The sequence below is a fragment of the Orcinus orca genome, chromosome 6, assembly GCF_937001465.1.
Source record: "Orcinus orca chromosome 6, mOrcOrc1.1, whole genome shotgun sequence".
NCBI lineage: Eukaryota > Metazoa > Chordata > Mammalia > Artiodactyla > Delphinidae > Orcinus > Orcinus orca.
Genome location: NC_064564.1, coordinates 90,155,783 through 90,174,948, shown reverse-complemented (window position 1 = coordinate 90,174,948; position 19,166 = coordinate 90,155,783). Strand labels below are relative to the sequence as shown.

The 19,166-nt window shown below is 39.0% G+C and overlaps 2 protein-coding genes across 2 annotated transcripts in view; both read left to right on the top strand.

Moving 5' to 3' along the window:
• The first annotated feature begins 5 nt into the window (after window positions 1-5).
• Window positions 6-6,124, top strand: MRPL50 (mitochondrial ribosomal protein L50). The gene is made up of 2 exons (XM_004271492.3): window positions 6-136; window positions 5,330-6,124. Exons 1-2 carry the CDS (start codon window positions 45-47, stop codon window positions 5,715-5,717), a joined length of 480 nt encoding a protein of 159 aa, XP_004271540.2. The 5' UTR covers window positions 6-44; the 3' UTR covers window positions 5,718-6,124.
• A 130-nt stretch (window positions 6,125-6,254) lies between these two features.
• Window positions 6,255-19,166, top strand: part of LOC101284164 (acyl-coenzyme A amino acid N-acyltransferase 2) — an 81,537-nt gene continuing 68,625 nt past the window's right edge. Inside the window, exon 1 of the mRNA XM_049710979.1 lies at window positions 6,255-6,655. The gene's annotated coding sequence lies outside the window, so the exon portion shown is untranslated. The remainder of the gene's footprint in view (window positions 6,656-19,166) is intronic.

Sequence of the window (19,166 nt, the reverse complement as noted above, 5' to 3'; positions counted from 1 at the left end):
CAGCCGGCTGGGGGCGGAGCTCTGTCCTGAAGCTCTCATGGAACATGGCGGGTCTCTGGGTGTGCGGCGTTGCCAGAAGAAGCTTCACGTGGATAGTCTCAGGGGCGCCACGCAGAGGTTTTTGGTCTCGATTCAGGTAAAGTGGAAGGTTAGACCGTGGGTCATGCTAACGGAAAGTAAGGAGAGAAACTGAGAAGGATGAACTAAGACGGGACCCTGGTCCTGCGCCACCAGGGAAGGGGCAGGAAAGTGAGTTAGGGTTCTGAGCTCAGAAGCTTCAGCGCCGGTTTCCGCGAGCGGTGGGGTCCCGTCACTTCTTTTGGTGTCAGTTTACTCATCTTAGAACCGAAATACCACCCCCTTACCCTTCCACTTCACTCGTTAATTTATTGAGTAAACCGTACTGCCGTGTGTTGCAGAGTGTAGTATGGTGTCGGGAAACAAGTGACTCATTTGGGACGAGCAGCCCAGGAACATGAATGTGAAAAGTACTCGATGAACTAAATTCATTTGCGGGGTATATTTCTTCACAAGCAAGATTCAGAGATGAAGTGCAATCTCCTCATTTTGTTCGTTCATTGATTTACTCAGCAAATGGTTTTTAGACAGGTGTCCTGGCCCAGTATTTCTCTAAGTAGGATACAGCAGCGGAAACAAAATCCCTTCTCAAAGCGTAAGTACTCTGGGCAAGAGAAAACTGAGGCCGCACAGAAAGGGAGTATTTTGCTAAAAGTCAGAAAGTAAGTTTATGACAGAGCTGGATCTGGAACCCAGGCCTCTTAACTCCCCATCTACTGCTTTTCCCACAATACCATATGAAGTTTTGTAAAGGTAAGTCTATTTGACTCAGTGTTAGGACATCAAAATTTGTAGGAACCTTAGGGTTCCGATATATGCCCTCTTAGATTTCAAACAAAAACTCCTTCAATGCAAAAGGGTTTTTATCATCAGCTTATGCATTTATTAGCTTCCACTCTATTTTGGTTAATATTTATTATTATCTCTCAAATCTCCTTCAAGTTTGTTTCGTTCGCTCATTCAACAAGTATTTCTAGAGTGTCTACTATATGCTGGGCATCTAGGTGTGAGGGATACAGTTGTTAATAAGACAGACTAAATCTTTGTCTTCATAGAGCATATGTAATGGTGGAGGAAAAAATGCACAAATATAATTTCAGAAAGTGGTAAATTATGAAGAAAACTAGAGCACAGGCGTGTATCTTGGAGGTACTGCGGTTTGTTTTCAGACCACGGTAATAAAGTGAGGCTCTCAAAGCATGTTATACAAATTTTTTGGTTTCCCAGTGCACATAAAGTTATGCTTACACTGTACTGTAGTGTGTTTAATGCGCAATAGCATTATGTCTAAGAAAACAATATACATGCCTTAGTTAAAAAAAATACTTTATTGCTAAAAATGCTAACCATCATCTGAGCCTTCAGAGAGTCATAATCTTCTTGCTGGTGGAGGGTCTTGCCTTGATGTTGATGGCTGATGATAGTTCAGGGTGGTGGTTGCTGAAGGTTGGGGTGTCTTGCAATTTCTTAGTATAAGACAGCAAAGTTGGCGGCATTGGTTGACTCTTCCTTGAATGATGATTTTTCTGTAGCATGCAATTCTGTTTGATAGCATCTTACCCACAGTAGAACGTCTTTCAATATTGGAATCAATTCTCTCAAACTCTACGCCTTCTTTATCAACTAAGTTTTTGTAACGTTCTAAATCCTTTGTTGTCTTTTCAACAATCGTCACAGTATCTTTAGCCCGAGTAGATTCCATCCCAAGAAACTATTTTCTTTGCTTATCCATAAGAAGCAACTCTTCGATGATGGGGTTTTATCATGAGATTTCAGCAATTCAGTTACATCTTTAGGGTCCACTTCTAATTCTAGTTCTCTTGCTATTTCTACTACATTTGCAATTACTTCTTCACTGATGTCTTAAACCCCTGAAAGTCATCTGTGAGGGTTAGAAACTTCCAAACTCCTGTTTATGTTGATATTTTACCTCTTCCCATGAATCACGAATATTCTTTTTTTTTTTAACGAATATTAACGGCTTCTAGAATGATGAATTATTTCCAGAAGGTCTTCAAATGACTTTGACCAGATCCATCAGAGGAATCGTTATCTATGGCAGCTGTAGCCTTACAGAATGTATTTCTGAAATAATAAGTCTTGAAAGTAAAAATTACTCCTTGCTCCGTGGACTGCAGAATGGATGTTGTGTTAGCACACATGAAAACAGCATTAATCTCGTACGTCTCCATCAGGGAGCTCTTGGGTGACCAGTTGCATTGTCAGTGAGCAGTAATATTTTGAAAGGAATCTTTTTTTCTGAGCAGTAGGTCTCAACGGTGGGCTTCAAATATACAGTAAACCATGTTGTAAACAGATGTACTGTCTTCCAGGCTTTGTTGTTCCTTTTATAGAGCACAAGCAGAGTAGATTTAGCATAATTCTTAAGGGCCCTAGCATTTTCAGAATGGTAAATGAGCATTGGTTTTAACTTCAGGTCACCAGCTACATGAGTCTCTAGCAAGAGTCAGCCTGTCCTTTGAAGCTTTGAAGCCAGGCATTGACTTCTCCTCTCTAGCTATGAAAGTCCTAGATGACATTTTCTGAAAGAAGGCTGTTTTGTCTACATGGAAAATCAGTCGTTTAGTGTAGCCACCTTCATTATCTTAGCTAGATTTTCTGGATAACTTGCTGCAACTTCTACTTGCTGCTTCACCCTGCACTTTTATGTTATGGGGACAGCTTCTTTCCTTAAGCCTCATGAACCAGACTCTGCTAGTGTCAGACTTTTCTTCTGCAGCTTCCTCACCTTTCTCAGCCTTCATAGAATTGAATAGAGTTGGGGCCTTGCTCTGGATTAGGCTTTGACTTAAGGGACTATTGTGGCTGGTTTGATCTTCTATCCAGACTTCTAAAACTTTCTCCACATCAGCAATAAGGCTGTTTTGCTTTTTTAACATTTGTGTGTTCACTAGAGTAACACTTTTAATTTCCTTCAAGAACTTTTTCATTGCATTCACAATTTGGCTAACTGTTTGGCCAAGAGGCCTAGCTTTCAGCCTATCTTGGCTTTCAACATGCCTTCCTCACTCAGCTTAATCATTCTAGCTTTTGATTTAAAGTAAAAGATGTGCAACTATTCCTTTCACTTGGACACTTATAGGCTGATGAAGCGTTACTAATTGGCGGAATTTCAGTATTGTTGTGACTCAGAATAGGGAGGTCAAGGAGAGGGAGAGAGACCAGGTAACAACCAGTTGGTGGAGCAGTCAGGACACACACAGCATTTATCAATCAAGTTTGTTGTCTGTATCAGCATGGTTTGTGACACCCCAAAACAGTTACAATAGTAAGTCAAAGATCATTGGTCATCACCATAACAAATATAATAATAACAAAAAAGTTTGAAGTATTGCATGAATTCCCAAAATGTGACAGACACGAAGTGAGCAAATGCTGTTGGAAAAATGGCGCCTGTAGACTTGATTGATGCAGGGTTGCCACAGACCTTAAGCTTTTAAAAAAACACAATATTTGCGAAGTGCAATAAGATGAGGTATGCGGTATAAGAGATTACTGAGATGAAAGGAATAGATTACGTTTCATTATGATGAGATGTGACTGGAGTAGTTTGAGGAGAAAATGGGAGGTGAGGAAGTAGAGACTATAAGCATAGTCAACTCTTTTGGGAAGTTTTGTTATAAAGGAAGCTGGAGTGGAACATGCAATCTGGGGAGAATTTCCTTTAAAGATGGGAGATCCTACAGCATATTTGTGTGTCATGGGGATACTCTAGTAGATAGGGAGAAATTGGTAAAGAATTGATGCAGAAAGAGGGATAAATAGCTGGAAGAGTCTTTGAGTAGGCACAGAGGAATAGTGTTACAAACGATTTTCTTGACTAGACATTGTTCATTTCTGGTACCCTCCAATTTCTGTAGGGATGATCAATCCCAATCAGATGCCAACTCCATAGAAGACAGGAGTTAGTTTATGAACATATAAGCACTGAAATAATGTGTCAAGACAGATTCCTTCACATTGGCCCATTTACTCAGTACTAGTTACACAAGCAGTTTTAAAGGACCCCGAAATCAATAAACAGATCTCTGTTTTCAGGAGTTTATAATCTGGCACAGTGGTTCTTAACTGGGGACAGTTTTGCCCACCAGGGGACATTTGACCATGTCTTTTGGTTATTATGACTGGAGGACAGGAATGCTACTGGCATTTAGTGGGTAGAGGCCAGGGATGCTGCTGAGCAACTGCAGTGAACAGGATAGCTTCCCACAACAAAGAATTGTCCAAAATGTCAATAATGTTTGGGCTGAGAAACCCTGATCTAGTAAGAGAAGTAGAATGTAAATAAAATTAAAACTCAGGTATGATGCAGTATGCTCTGAGAGCAATATATAGTGCTCTGATATATGTGGAATCTTAAAAAAAGAAGGATACAGATGAACTTACTTACAAAGCAGAAATAGACCTACAGACATAGAAAACAAACTTATGGTTACCGAAGGGGAAAGTGAGGGAGAGGGATAAATTAGGAGGTTGGGATTAACATATACACACTACTATATATAAAATAGGTAACTAACAAGGATGTAATGTATAGCACAGGGAATTCTATTTTGTAACAACCTATAAGGAAAAGAATCTGAAAGAGAATATATATATAAAAAATCACTGTACTGTACACTTGAAACTAACATGACGTTGTAAATCAATCATACTTCAATTTAAAAAAAGTACTATGAGAGATCAGAGAAGCTTACAGTTATACTTGATTGGGGAACTCGAGTAAAGCTTGCTAGAGAAGAGTGTTGTCCCAGGACTTAAAGGATAAATAAGATTTCTATAAGTGGAGATGAAAGATAGTTATTTCAGATAGGATATAACTTGAGCTAACATGTGATATCAGGAAAGTGGGAAACAGAAAGTAGTTTAGTTTGGGTAAGGCATAGAATGTATATAGGAGATTAGTGGGAGATGAGGTTAGAGAGGTAGATTGGGTTTGGATCTGGGAGGACCGGAAATCCCAGAGGATTTACCTTCTTCACCCATTCTTGGGAATTCTTATAGCATGTAAAATCTGAAATTAGTTTTTGTTTTCTCTTTGTGGCAGTTTAGTTCAACTATAAACTTCCAAGGGCAGGGGCCTATCTGACTCTTCTCTCAACACTGCCCAGAAGAGTAGTAAGTGTGCAGTATATTGATTTAGATTGATGGGCAAAATTAGGTCTTCTGTTGGTCAGCTTCTTTAATGCAGTGAACTAAAGATTCACGTATTTGTTTTTGATCATTCCAGAAAAGAGAAACAGCCAGTGGTGGCTGAGACAGTAGAAGAGGTGAAGAAAGAACCTATTCTGGTGTGTCCACCCTTACGAAGCCGAACATACATACCACCCGAAGATCTCCACAGTCGTTTGGAATCTCATGTCAAAGAAGTTTTTGGTTCATCTGTTCCTAACAATTGGCAGGACATCTCCCTGGAAGATGTTCATCTGAAGTTCAGCTTCTTGGCACGTTTAGCTGATGACTTGGGCCATGCAGTGCCTAACTCCAGGCTTCACCAGATGTGCAGGGTCAGAGATGTTCTTGATTTCTATAATGTGCCTGTTCAGGATAGATCTAAATTTGACGAACTTATTGCCAGTAATCTGCCTCCCAATTTAAAAATCACTTGGGGTTACTGAGCAGTTTAAAGGAGGAACACGTTGAAATAATTTTTTTTCCACTTGAGAAGGGGGCTGCTTATCAGACATTTTGATACTTTACCATGTGAAATGCTGTCAGAACTGGTCTGTAAATCCACTTTTTCCTGTGGAAGGATGTATCGTCTCCCTTTTTTTTAATCATCATGAATCGACAAATATTTTCTTTTCACATTTGCTGAAACTTTTTTTTAATGGAACCAGGTCATTAATAATTTATGAAAATATATATTACATAACAAATAAGGTAACATTTATAAAAGAAACAAATCTGTGTCGTGTATTATGAAAGTTGTTTCAGTATTCGCTTTACTGTATAAGTAGAAATAGTAGGAAATAATACTGTTCAATCTAGATTAATCTCTTGGAATTAAAGTAGATTTCTTAAAGTGTGTTTGTAATTTTTTAATGTGAAATTTGCTTTTCTGCCTTGTCATTTTCTTAATTTAAGTATTATAAATGAAAAAGTTAGAATATGTGTTATTTTGGTAAAAGATAGAACAGATTCTATACCTAAATGAATATTCTCTTCAAAGGAGATGGTGTTTATTTCAAACCCTTTTTCTTTTCTGTAACTTTTAAAAAGTGGCCTTGAGTACTTATGAGTATCCACTAGGGTGATAAGTCTGCAGACTTTCATGTACCTAATTTGTGGAAATTACTCAAAATAGTGAGCTAACCAGATGATTCTGAATGATAAAAAATGAGAAAGTGATAAAATTAGGAATTATTCTTTTTCAGACTTTAGATATGGCTAGAGAGTAATGACACAAGAAGAAGGAATTGCTTATATTTTATCTTGACTACAGATAATTCTGAAAGAAAAGTGATAGGTTTTAAACAAAGGAAATTGTATTTATTTTCTTTTCTAGGGTGACTCCTTTGAAGAGGGAAGAAATTAGTTGGATATATAAATTCTGGTATGTTTATTAGAAAAATAAGTTACAGTATGGTCATGCCCTATAAATGTCATCAGTGGACAATTAGATTTTCAATAACCTCTACATTGAAGATCTTCAGAAGTACCTGGAATGTCAAAGTGTTTGGAGCCCTGGAACTTAAACATTAGAGCTGTTTATCCCTTCTGCTTCTATGTGAAATGGGTTCAGCGTGGAAACATTTGAATTTTATATACAGGATTTGATTATCTCGTTTCCCACACAACTTTTACTTCTAATCTGGAGACACAGAAAAATGTGCAAAGGGCAAGGTGGAAGTAAGAGATGGTGAGGGCAGTGTGCAAAAGCACTTGGTTTCATGTGGAGAGCTGCAAAGCCAGCATTCATGTAAATGTTAGGGCCAAAGAAATTACTCCTTCATAACTTGGAGCAGTTTCTCAAAATTTAATGTGCTTATGAATCACTTGGGATCTTTTTTAAATGCAGATTCTGATTCTGTAGGTCAAAAGTGGGTCCTGAAATTGTCTATAAAGCCCCTAGGTTATTCTGATGATGTTTTGAGTACCATGACCCTAGAAGCTAGTATTGAGGTGGGAGACAAGTACTGCCCCCTGCAACCGCAGTCCTGGAACGTTTAGCTGGTAGGGAAGGTAAACTGCACATTCATCAATAACTCTAGAGGGCATCACTGGTTTACAGCCCAATATAATATATCAGAATAATGACCTATAGTTTTCCTGGAAAGATTAAATTAGGTTTGCTAACTTGTTTCCTGAGATAACTAAAAACATATAAAAGGTTTACTTTTTAAAAAATTAAATGATTACTATATTAAAAGTGTTAGCAGTTTTACTCTGTTGGGCCGTTGAACTCAGTGTGTATGCTTACATAAAAACTAATAAAATAGAGATTCATGTTAGTAGAATGGATGGTCTTACACAAACAGTGCTAAATAACAAAGATTCAACTGATTAATTAGAAGATTCTAATTGGCTTTATTAAATGATTCATGAATCAGGCAGCATCCCCTCCAGCAATAGAGAGCTGCTCTGTTGAGCTTCAGAAAAGGAAAGGTTTTTAAAGGCAGAGAGGAAGCAGAAAAAAGGAAATTACTAGCAAAAATGCATTGTTTTAGGCAAGATCACCCTCTTTAAGGGGAATGGATAGGGTCTATCTGGATTACCTCCTAGCGCTGACCAGGAAATTCCAGATTGGCTGATTAAAGGTCACACTCCTGGGGAAGGTCGAGTCTATGATGAGGTTAGATATTGTCTGGGTTTGCTGCCCTGTGGCTTAGCACAAATGACTTCATTTTGGGTTTGTCTCCTTTTTAACAACAGTATATATTTCAAGCAGCATAAAAGAAACTTCTCCCTCTCTTTTTAATTTTAACGTGTCATTTATAAAAGTAGCACTTTTTTTTAGAAAATTGGGAAAGAGAAAAAAATACCTTTTCCATCCACCAGATAATCACCTAACATTCTTGTATATTAACAAGTGAAAAAACCCTTTTTTCCTGTATTTTAAAATTTGCTATGACATCCTGTCCTGTGACCCCTTCACACCATGAGTATTTCTATTCATCTTTAAATAGTCTTAAGAATAATAGATTTGATTAATAGCATATTATTCCATAAATGCATGTTACATAATTATTCAACCAATATTACTGGATTTTAAATTGTTGCCAGTTTTTTGCTTTTATGTTATTTTTAATTTGGCTTTTCTAGTTTTTTGAGTGTGTGCCATAAAACGCCTTCCTACTCAGAAGTCATTCCACTCTGTCTTTTTTTAAAAATTAATTTTTTTTCTTGTTACACTTGTTTTTAATTACACACATACAACGTAGAAGTTAATTGTAGAAACATTAGAAAACACAGATAACCAAAATTTAAAAAAACTTTCACATGGTGATGATAATTATTGACACCTAAAATATGTATTTTTACAAAAGTGGTTTTGTATAATACAATACATATTGGTTTATTACTTCTCTCTTAAAATATGTATTTGTTTTGTTAATAAGTATATTTCTCCAGAGTCATTTTGAATTACTGCTTGATTCTTCATTGAAAGATACATGCTATTTAATTCATCCTGAACATACAGATTGGTTCTATGTTTTGCACATATAAACAATACTCCAGTGAACCCCACCTTGTACATATACTTTTTTTTTTAACATCTTTATTGGAGTATAATTGCTTTACAATGGTGTGTTAGTTTCTGCTTTATAACAAAGTGAATCAGTTATACGTATGTTGCCATATCTCTTCCCTCTTCCGTCTCCCTCCCTCCCACCCTCCTTATCCCACCCCTCTAGGTGGTCACAAAGCACTGAGCTGATCTTGTGCTATGCAGCTGCTTCCCACTAGCTAGCTATTTTACATTTGGTAGTGTATATATGTCCATGACACTCTCTCACTTTGTCACAGCTTACCCTTTCCACTCCCCATATCCTCAAGTACATTCTCCAGTAGATCTGTGTTTTTATTCCCGTCTTGCCTGTAGGTTCTTCATGACTTTTTTTTTTTTTTTTTTTTTTTTTAGATTCCATATATATGTGTTAGCATACGGTATTTTTCTCTTTCTGACTTACTTCACTCTGTATGACAGACTCTAGGTCCATCCATCTCACTACAGATAACTCAATTTCATTTCTTTTTATGGCTGAGTAATATTCCATTGTATATATGTGCCACATCTTTATCCATTCATCTGTTGATGGACACTTAGGTTGCTTCCATGTCCTGGCTATTGTAAATAGAGCTGCAGTAAACATTTTGGTACATGACTTTTTTGAATTACAGTTTTCTCAGAGTATATGCCCAGTAGTGAGATTGCTGTGTCATATGGCAGTTCTATTTTTAGTTTTTTAAGGAACCTCCATACTGTTCTCCTTAGTGGCTGTATCAATTTACATTCCCACTAACAGTGCAAGAGGGTTCCCTTTCCTCCACACCCTCTCCAGCATTTATTGTTTGTAGATTTTTTGATGATGGCTATTCTGACCGGTGTGAGATGATATCTCATTGTAGTTTTGATTTGCATTTCTCTAATGATTAATGATGTTGACCATTCTTTCATGTGTTTGTTGGCAGACTGTATATCTTCTTTGGAGAAATGTCTATTTAGGTCTTCTGCCCATTTTTGAGTTGGGTTCTTTGTTTTCTTGATATTGAGCTTCATGAGCTGCTTGTAAATTTTGGAGATTAATCCTTTGTCAGTTGCTTCATTTGCAAATATTTTCTCTCATTCTGAGGGTTGTCTTTTTGTCTTGTTTATGGTTTCCTTTGCTGTGCAAAAGCTTTGAAGTTTCATTAGGTCCCATTTGTTTATTTTTCTTTCCATTTCTCTAGGAGGTGGGTAAAAAAGGATCTTGCTGTGGTTTATGTCACAGAGTGTTCTGCCTATGTTTTCCTCTAAGAGTTTGATAGTGTCTGGCCTTACATATAGGTCTTTAATCCATTTTGAGTTTATTTTTATGTACGGTGTTAGGGAGTGTTCTAATTTCATACTTTTACATGTACCTGTCCAGTTTTAGCAGCACCACTTATTGAAGAGGCTGTCTTTTCTGCACTGTATATTCTTGCCTCCTTTATCAAAGATAAGGGGACCATATATGCGTGGGTTTCTCTCTGGGCTTTCTATCCTGTTCCATTGATCTATATTTCTGTTTTTGTGCCACTACCATACTGTCTTGATTACTGTAGCTTTGTAGTATAGTCTGAAGTCAATGCGCGTGATTCCTCCAGCTCCATTTTTCTTTCTCAAGATTCCTTTGGCTATTTGGGGGCCTTTTGTGTTTCCGTACAAATGGTGAAATTTTTTGTTCTAGTTCTGTGAAAAATGCCAGTGGTAGTTTTATAGGGATTGCATTGAATCTGTAGATTGCTTTGGATAGTAGAGTCATTTTTACAATGTTGATTATTCCAATTCAAGAACATGGTATATCTCTCCATCTATTTGTATCATCCTTAATTTCTTTCATCAGTGTCTTATAATTTTCTGCATACAAGTCTTTTGTCTCCTTAGGTAGGTTTATTCCTAGATATTATATTCTCTTTGATGCAATCGTAAATGGGAGTGTTAATTTCACTTTCAGATTTTTCATCATTAGTGTATAGGAACGCTAGAGATTTCTGTGCATTAATTTTGTATCCTGCTACTTTACCAAATTCATTGATTAGCTCTAGTAGTTTTCTGGTAGCACCTTTAGGATTCTCTATGAATAGTGTCATGTCATCTGCAAACAGTGGCAGCTTTACTTCTTTTCCAATTTAGATTCCTTTTATTTATTTTTCTTCTCTGATTGCTGTGGCTAAAACTTCCAAAACTATGTTGAATAATAGTGGTGAGAGTGGGCAGCCTTGTCTTGTTCCTGATCTTAGTGGAAATGGTTTCAGTTTTTCACCATTGAGGATGATGTTGGCTGTGGGTTTGTCATATATGGCCTTTATTATGTTGAGGAAAGTTCCCTCTATGCCTGCTTTCTGGAGGGTTTTAATCATAAATGGGTGTTGAATTTTGTCGAAAGGTTTCTCTGCATCTATTGAGACGATCATATGGTTTTTCTCCTTCAGTTTGTTAATATGGTGTATCACATTGATTGATTTGCGTATATTGAAGAATCCTTGCATTCCTGGCATAAACCCCACTTGATCATGGTGTATGATCCTTTTAATGTGCTGTTGGATTCTGTTTGCTAGTATTTTGTTGAGGATTTTTACATCTATGTTCATCAGTGATATTGGCCTGTAGTTTTCTTTCTCTGTGACATCTTTGTCTGGTTTTGGTATCAGGGTGATGGTGGCCTCGTAGAATGAGTTTGGGAGTGTTCCTCCCTCTGCTATATTTTGGAACAGTGAGAAGAATAGGTGTTAGCTCTTCTATAAATGTTTGATAGAATTCGCTTGTGAAGCCATCTGGTCCTGGGCTTTTGTTTGTTGGAAGATTTTTAATCACAGTTTCAATGTGAGTGCTTGTGATTGGTCTTTCATATTTTCTATTTCTTCCTCGTTTAGTCTCAGAAGATTGTGCATTTCTAAGATTTTGTCCATTTCTTCCAGGTTGTCCATTTTATTGGCATAGAGTTGCTTGTAGTAATCTCTCATGATCCTTTGTATTTTTGCAGTGTCAGTTGTTACTTCTCCTTTTTCACTTCTACTTCTTTTGATTTGAATCTTCCCCTTTTTTTCTTGATGAGTCTGGCTAGTGGTTTATCAATTTTGTTTATCTTCTCAAAGAACCAGCTTTTAGTTTTATTGATCTTTGCTATTGTTTCCTTCATTTGTTTTTCATTTATTTCTGATCTGATCTTTATCATTTCCTTGTTTCTGCTAACTTTGGGTTTTTTTTGTTCTTCTTTCTCTGATTGCTTTAGGTGTAAGGTTAGATTGTTTATTTGAGATGTTTCTTGTTTCTTAAGGTAGGATTGTATTGCTATAAACTTCCCTCTTAGAACTGCTTTTGCTGCATCTCATAGGTTTTGGGTTATTGTGTTTTCATTGTCATTTGTTTCTAGGAATTTTTTGATTTCCTCTTTGATTTCTTCAGTGATCTGTTAGTTATTAAGTAGTGTATTGTTTAGCCTCCATGTGTTTGTATTTTTTACAGTTTTTTTGCTGTAATTGATACCTAGTCTCGTAGTGTTGTGGTCGGAAAAGATACGTGATACGATTTCAGTTTTCTTAAAATTACCAAGGCTTGATTTGTGACCCAAGATATGATCTATCCTGGAGAATGTTCCATGAGCACTTGAGAAGAATGTGTATTCTGTTGTTTTTGGATGGAATGTCATATAAATATCAATTAAGTCCATCTTGTTTAATGTATCATTTAAAGCTTGTGTTTCCTTATTTATTTTCATTTTGGTTGATCTGTCCATTGGTGGAAGTGGGGTGTTAGAGTCCCCTACTATGATTGTGATACTGTCGATTTCCCCTTTTATGGCTTTTAGTATTTGCCATATGTATTGAAGTGCTCCTATGTTGGGTGCATAAATATTTACAATTGTTATCTCTTCTTCTTGGATCGATCTGTTGATCATTATGTAGTGTCCTTGTTTGTCTCTTGTAATAGTCTTTATTTTAAAGTCTATTTTGTCTGATATGAGAATTGCTACTCTGTCGGGAGCCACATAGGAAGTGCCTTTGAGTTACAGCACAGACGAGACCCGTAGTGTCAAGCAAAGTTGATGCTATCGGGTACAAATATGGAGAGGCAAAGTTCTCCTCTGCAAAGCTGATGCTGTCAGACATAAATATGGAAAAGCAAAGCTTCCTGAACATAGGGTTTTTTACACTCCCCCTACCCTGTTGAGGCCTCCTGGTGGCTGGTGCCTTGCAATCGGTCTCTCTTGCCCAGTGTTGTAAGCTGGGCCCTCTCTGGAGGAGAAACTTGGGTTCCCGAAGACATGTGACCAGAGCCGGGGCCCCGCCAGTTGGCGAGGGAATCCCAGGGCAGGTGCTGGGCGTGGAGGCCACGGGGGCATAGGCTACCAAGGTGACAGAGAACTGACCTTCTCTGGGGGCACTGCACCTCGCACACCTCACATCTCCCTGCTTGGCCCCGGAGGATGGCTGGTTAGCCAGAGACGGGTAAGATTCCTCAGGGAAGGAACAACCTAAGACAGGCACAGTCGCAGAGGGGCCATCAGGAGAGAACTTGGGGGCCAACAGAGGTGGGGCATAGACCCTCACCCCCCAACTTTGCAGGAGCCTGAACCCTGTCCCCATGGCTGCTTCGCTTCCCACGCCCAGCTCAGATGGGAACCCAGGTAGCAGACAAGAGACCTGGCCAATGGCAACTGCCCTCCCGCCGCAGCAGGGCTTTGTTTCCCATTTCCTCCGTGGACCACAGCTTTCCTCTGTGTGGTAGCAAGGCTTTGCTCTGTGTGGTTCCCCTTGTCTTCCCCTGCCTTTGCCTAAAGTGATTTTGTAGGATTGCTATTGGGGTTGGGAAATATTCCCAGTTCCGATGGAGGGTTTAAGGAAAGATCCCAACTGAGGGAAAAGCCAAGAAGGATTGTAATCACTCCGGCTCCCTTGATGACTACACCTGAGATCCCCACTCCCAGGCCAGGGCATTGGGCTCGGGGAAGTACGACAGGAATGTTTTTGTGGCAAGAACCTACTTTACAAAGTAAATTGGATGAGTTATGGCCTCCCTGGGGAGTTAAAGATATACTAGGAAATTCTTGGGTTTGGTGGCGGGGAAGGTTTTTATTACAATGGGTATATGCGAAATTAGGGTAAGCTTTAAGGCAAATATATATAAGCTTTACTGCTCTTTTTATAAGAATAGATATAAGGGACGAATTATATTTTGTAAATATTTTACAAAGGACCTTGGTGACAGATTTAAGGTACAATGCCCTCCACAAAGACCCCCTAGGGTTAGTACGTTTATAGCACCTTGTTTTGATGTTAAAGGTAAAATGTTACGGCCTGAAGGCATTTATAGATTGTAAAAGAGTAATGTGTTTGAGTTTGTGTTTTGTGTAACCAGCTAACTAAACAGAACATACAGGTATAAGAACATTTACTTCTGGGAAGAATAATGGAACCGCAGATAAAGTTCCTGACCTAGATGTGACCAAGATGTACCTAACCACAGGGGATGAAAGAGACTATAGAGATCAGAAGACTACTTGACCATAAAAACCTGTTTAACCTGTTGATGTAATCTGCTGACGAAAATGACCTTTGTTTTATGGCTTTGTACCTTTGTTTTTGATCTTTGTTTTATGGCTTGTAAGGGGTTTTTGGCGAGGGAACTAGATTGTTAAGATTGAAAATGAGATTGCCTCACAGTATAAAAGCTTCGGAATTATGAAAATAAATTTGGCAGATCCTTGCATCCTCTGAGGTGTCTTGTGTTCTGTCCACGCCGACTCCGTCTCCCCTTTCGGTGAAACCTGTTCAGCTGGGGCTGGTCCCCGGCACTACTCCAGCTTTCTTTTGATTTCCATTTGCATGGAATATCTTTTTCCATCCCCTCACTTTCAGTCTGTGTGTGTCCCTAGGTCTGAAGTTGGTCTCTTGTAGACAGCATATATACGGGTCTTGTTTTTGTATCCTTTCAGCCAGTCTGTCTTTTCGTTGGACCATTTAATTCATTTACATTTAAGGTAATTATTGATATGTATGTTCCTATTCCCATTTTCTTAATTGTTTTGGGTTTGTTATTGTAGGTCTTTTCCTTCTCTTGTGTTTCCTTCCTAGAGAAGTTCCTTTAGCATTTGTTGTAAAGCTGGTTTGGTGGTGCTGAATTCTCTTAGCGTTTGCTTGTCTGTAAAGGTTTTAATTTCTCCAACAAATCTGAATGAGATCCTGCTGGGTAGGGTAATCTTGGTTGTAGGTTTTTCCCCTTCATCACTTTAAATATGTCCTGCCACTCCCTTGTGGCTTGCAGAGTTTCTGCTGAAAGATCAGCTTTTAACCTTATGGGGATTCCCTTGTGTGTTATTTGTTGTTTTTCCCTTGCTGCATTTAATATGTTTTCTTTGTATTTAATTTTTGATAGTTTGATTAATATGTGCCTTGGTTTGTTTCTCCTTGGATTTATCCCGTATGGGACTCTCTGTGCTTCCTGGACTTGATTAACTATTTTCTTTCCCATATTAGGGAAGTTTTCAACTATAATCTCTTCAAATATTTTCTCAGTCCCTTTCTTTTTCTCTTCTTCTTATGGGACCCCTATAATTCGAATGTTGGTGCATTTAATGTAGTCCCAGAGGTCTCTGAGACTCTCCTCAATTCTTTTCATTCTCTTTTCTTTATTCTGCTCTGCAGTAGTTATTTCCACTATTTTATCTTCCAGGTCACTTCTCCATTCTTCTGCCTCAGTTATTCTGCTATTGATCCCTTCTAGAGAATTTTTAATTTCACTTATTGTGTTGTTCATCACTGTTTCCTCTTTAGTTCTTCTAGGTCCTTGTTGAACGTTTCTTGTATTTGTTTTATTGTATTTCCAGGATTTTGGATCATCTATACTATCATTATTCTGAATTCTTTTTCAGGTAGACTGCCTATTTCCTCTTCATTTGTTAGGTTTGGTGGGTTTTTACCTTGCTCCTTCATCTGCTGTGTGTTTTTCTGTCTTCTCATTTTGCTTAACTTACTGTGTTTGGGGTCTCCTTTTTGCAGGCTGCAGGTTTGTAGTTCCTGTTATTTTTGGTGTCTGTCCCCAGTGGGTAAGGTTGGTTTAGTGTGTTGTGTAGGCTTCCTGGTGCAGGGGACTAGTGCCTGTGTTCTGGTGGATGAGGCTGGATCTTGTTTTTCTGTTGTACAGGTCCACGTCTGGTGGTGTGTTTTGGGGTGTCTGTGGCCTTATTATGATTTTAGGCAGCCTCTGTGCTAATGGATGGGATTGTGTTCCTGTCTTGCTAGTTGTTTGGCATAGGGTGTCCAGCACTGTAGCTTGCTGGTCATTGAGTGAAGCTGGGTCTTGACGTTGCGATGGAGATCTCTGGGAGATTTTCGCTGTTTGATAGTACGTGGAGCTGGGAAGTCTGTTGTGGATCAGTGTCGTGAGCTTGGCTCTGCCACCTCAGAGGCATAGCCCTGATGCCTGGCTGGAGCACCAAGATCCTTTCATCCACACGGCTCAGAATAAAAGGGAGAAAAGAAATAAAATAAAGTAAAATAAAATAAAGTTATTAAAATAAATATTAAGAAAAATTTTCTTAAATTAAACAAAACAAAACAAAAAAACGGACAGACAGAACCCTAGGACAAATGGTAAAAGCAAAGCTATACAGACAAAATGACACAGAGAAGCATACAGATACACACTAAGAAAAGGAGAAAAATGGAAAATATATATATATCTTTGCTGCCAAAGTCCACCTCCTCAATTTGGGATGGTTCGTTGTCTATTCAGGTATGCCACAGATGCAGAGTACATCAAGTTGATTGTGGAGATTTAATCCGCTGCTCCTGAGGGTGCTGGGAGAAATTTCTCTTTCTAATCCGCTGCTCCTGAGGCTGCTGGGAGAGATTTCCCTTTCTCTTCTTTGTTCGCACAGTCCCGGGGTTCAGCTTTGGACTTGGCCCCGCCTCTGCGTGTAGGTCGCCTACGGGCGTCTGATCTTCGCTCAGACAGGACGGGGTTAAAGGAGCAGCTGATTCGGAGGCTCTGGCTTACTCAGGCCTGGGGAAGGGAGGGGTCCGGGTACGGGGCGAGCCTGCGGCGGCAGAGGCTGGCGTGACGTTGCACCAGCCTGAGGCGTGCCGTGTGTTCTCCTGGAGAAGTTGTCCCTGGATCACGGGACCCTGGCAGTGGTGGGCTGCATAGGCTCCTGGGAGGGGGGTCTGGATTGTGATCTGTGCTTGCGCACAGGCTTCTTGGTGGCGGCAGCAGCACCCTTAGCGTCTCATGCCCGTCTCTGGTGTCCGCTCTGATAGCCACGGCTCGCGCCTGTCTCTGGAGCTCCTTTAAGCAGTGCTCTGAATCCCGTCTCCTGGTGCATCGGGAAACAAAGAGGCAAGGAAAAGTCTGTTTCCTCTTTGGCAGCACCCGACTTTTTCTGGACTCCCTCCCAGCTAGCTGTGGCGCAGTTGCCTCTTCAGGCTGTGTTCACGCAGCCAACCCCAGTCCTCTCCCTGGGATCTGACCTCCTAAGCCGGAGCCTCAGCTCCCAGCCCCCACCCGTCCCGGCAGGTGAGCAGACTAGCCTCTCGGGCTGGTGAGTGCTGGTCGGCACAGATCCTCTGTGCGGGAATCTCTGCACTCTGCCTTTCACACCCCTGTTGCTGTGCTCTCCTCCGTGGCTCCGAAGCTCCCCACTCCGCCACCTGCAGTCTCCGCCCGTGAAGGGGCTTCCTGGTGTGTGGAAACCTTTCCTCCTTCACAGCTCCCTCCCACTGGTGCAGGTCCCGTCCCTATTCCTTTGTCTCTGTTTTTTCTTTTTTCTCTTCCCCTACCCAGGTACGTGGGGAGTTTCTTGCCTTTTGGGAAGTCTGAGGTCTTCTGCCAGCATTCAGTAGGTGTTCTGTAGGAGCTGTTCCACACGTAGATGTATTTCTGATGTTTTTGTGGAGAGGAAGGTGATCTCCGCGTCTTACTCTTCCACCGTCTTGAAGCTCCTCCCACTGTAAATGTCTTGACCCTAAACCTAGGAATGGCCAACTTAGTCCTGCTTCTTTGATTTGTAATCCCATTACTATGTGTTTTGTGCATCCTACAGTATAAAGTGACAGGTACCTTTAACTCAATCATATCTGCATGCATGAAATAAATCTTATCTACAATTACTTTCATTTTAATTAGGTTGTTTCACAGTGCAAAGGTCCTAAAGGTTTTACTTGAATGGTTTATGAATTCAGAAGTAGTCAGTAAAGTTAACTTCTGATTCCATAGAATTCCAGTGTTAATCTTAGTTGTACAGGAGCAGACTGCAGCTGCCATCAAATTTCTGCTTCCTTCTCTCATGGAATATCAAGTTCTAAATATTTAACACTGATGCAACACTAATAATACACTATTCATATTCATATTTCAACAATGTCCCAGTAATGAGCTCCATAGCAATTTCACCCCCTGATCCAGGATCTATTCCTGGTTCATGCTTTACATTTTGTTATCATGTCTACTTAATCTTTACTTGAAACAATTTTTCAGTAAATTTTATTTTGTAAGGAATGTATTCATGTCATCTAAGTTGTCAGATTAGTTGGCATAAAGTTGTTATAATCTCATTTTCCTTTTAATGTCTGCTGTGATCTGCAATGATAAGCCATCTTTCATTTTTGGTATTTGTTATTTGTATTGTCTCTTGTTTTTAATTTGACCAGTCTAGCTTGAAGTTGAACCAATTTTTGTCTTTGTTAATTTTTTTCTATTGTTTATTTCATTGGTATGTGCTGTTATTAGTTCCTTCTACTTACTTTGAGTTTACTTTCTTCTTTTCCTAGCTTCTTAAGGTAAAGCCTTAGGCCATTTAAGACCTGCTTTCCTAATATAACTATTAAAATAATAAACTTCCCTTTTTAGCTTTAACTTTATCCTCAAATTTTTTATATTGTACTTCCATTATTATTCAGTTTGAAGTATTTTCTATTTCTGATGTTGTTTCTTCCTTGACCCACGAATTATTAGAAGTGTGTTTAATTTTCAAACATTTGGGGATTTTCTAGATATCCTATTGTTATTAATTTCTAATTTAATTCCATTGTGGTAAAAGAAAATCTACGATTTCAATATTTTTACATTTACTAAGATTAATTTTATGACACAGTTTATGGCCTGTCTTGCTGAACATACCTTGTGCACTTGAAGTTGTGGGGTTTAGTGTTATACAAATAGCAATTAGGTCAAGGTTACAGATAGTGTTGTTGAAATCTATGACTTTACTGATTTTAGTTAAGTTGTTTTATCCATTGCTGAGAGAGGGATGTTAAAATCTCCAACCATGATTATGGAATTATCTATTCCTACCTTTAAATATGTCAAATTTTGCTCCATATATTTTGAAATCCTTTATTAGGATTTATGATTTTTATGATCTTGTCTCACTACCTTTTATCTT

Coding starts and splice junctions, on each gene's coding strand:
- MRPL50 (XM_004271492.3), top strand. CDS start 45: ATGGCGGGTCTCTGGGTGTGCGGCGTTGCCAGAAGAAGCTTCACGTGG. Junction 137..5,329: donor GGTTTTTGGTCTCGATTCAG/GTAAAGTGGAAG, acceptor TGATCATTCCAG/AAAAGAGAAACAGCCAGTGG.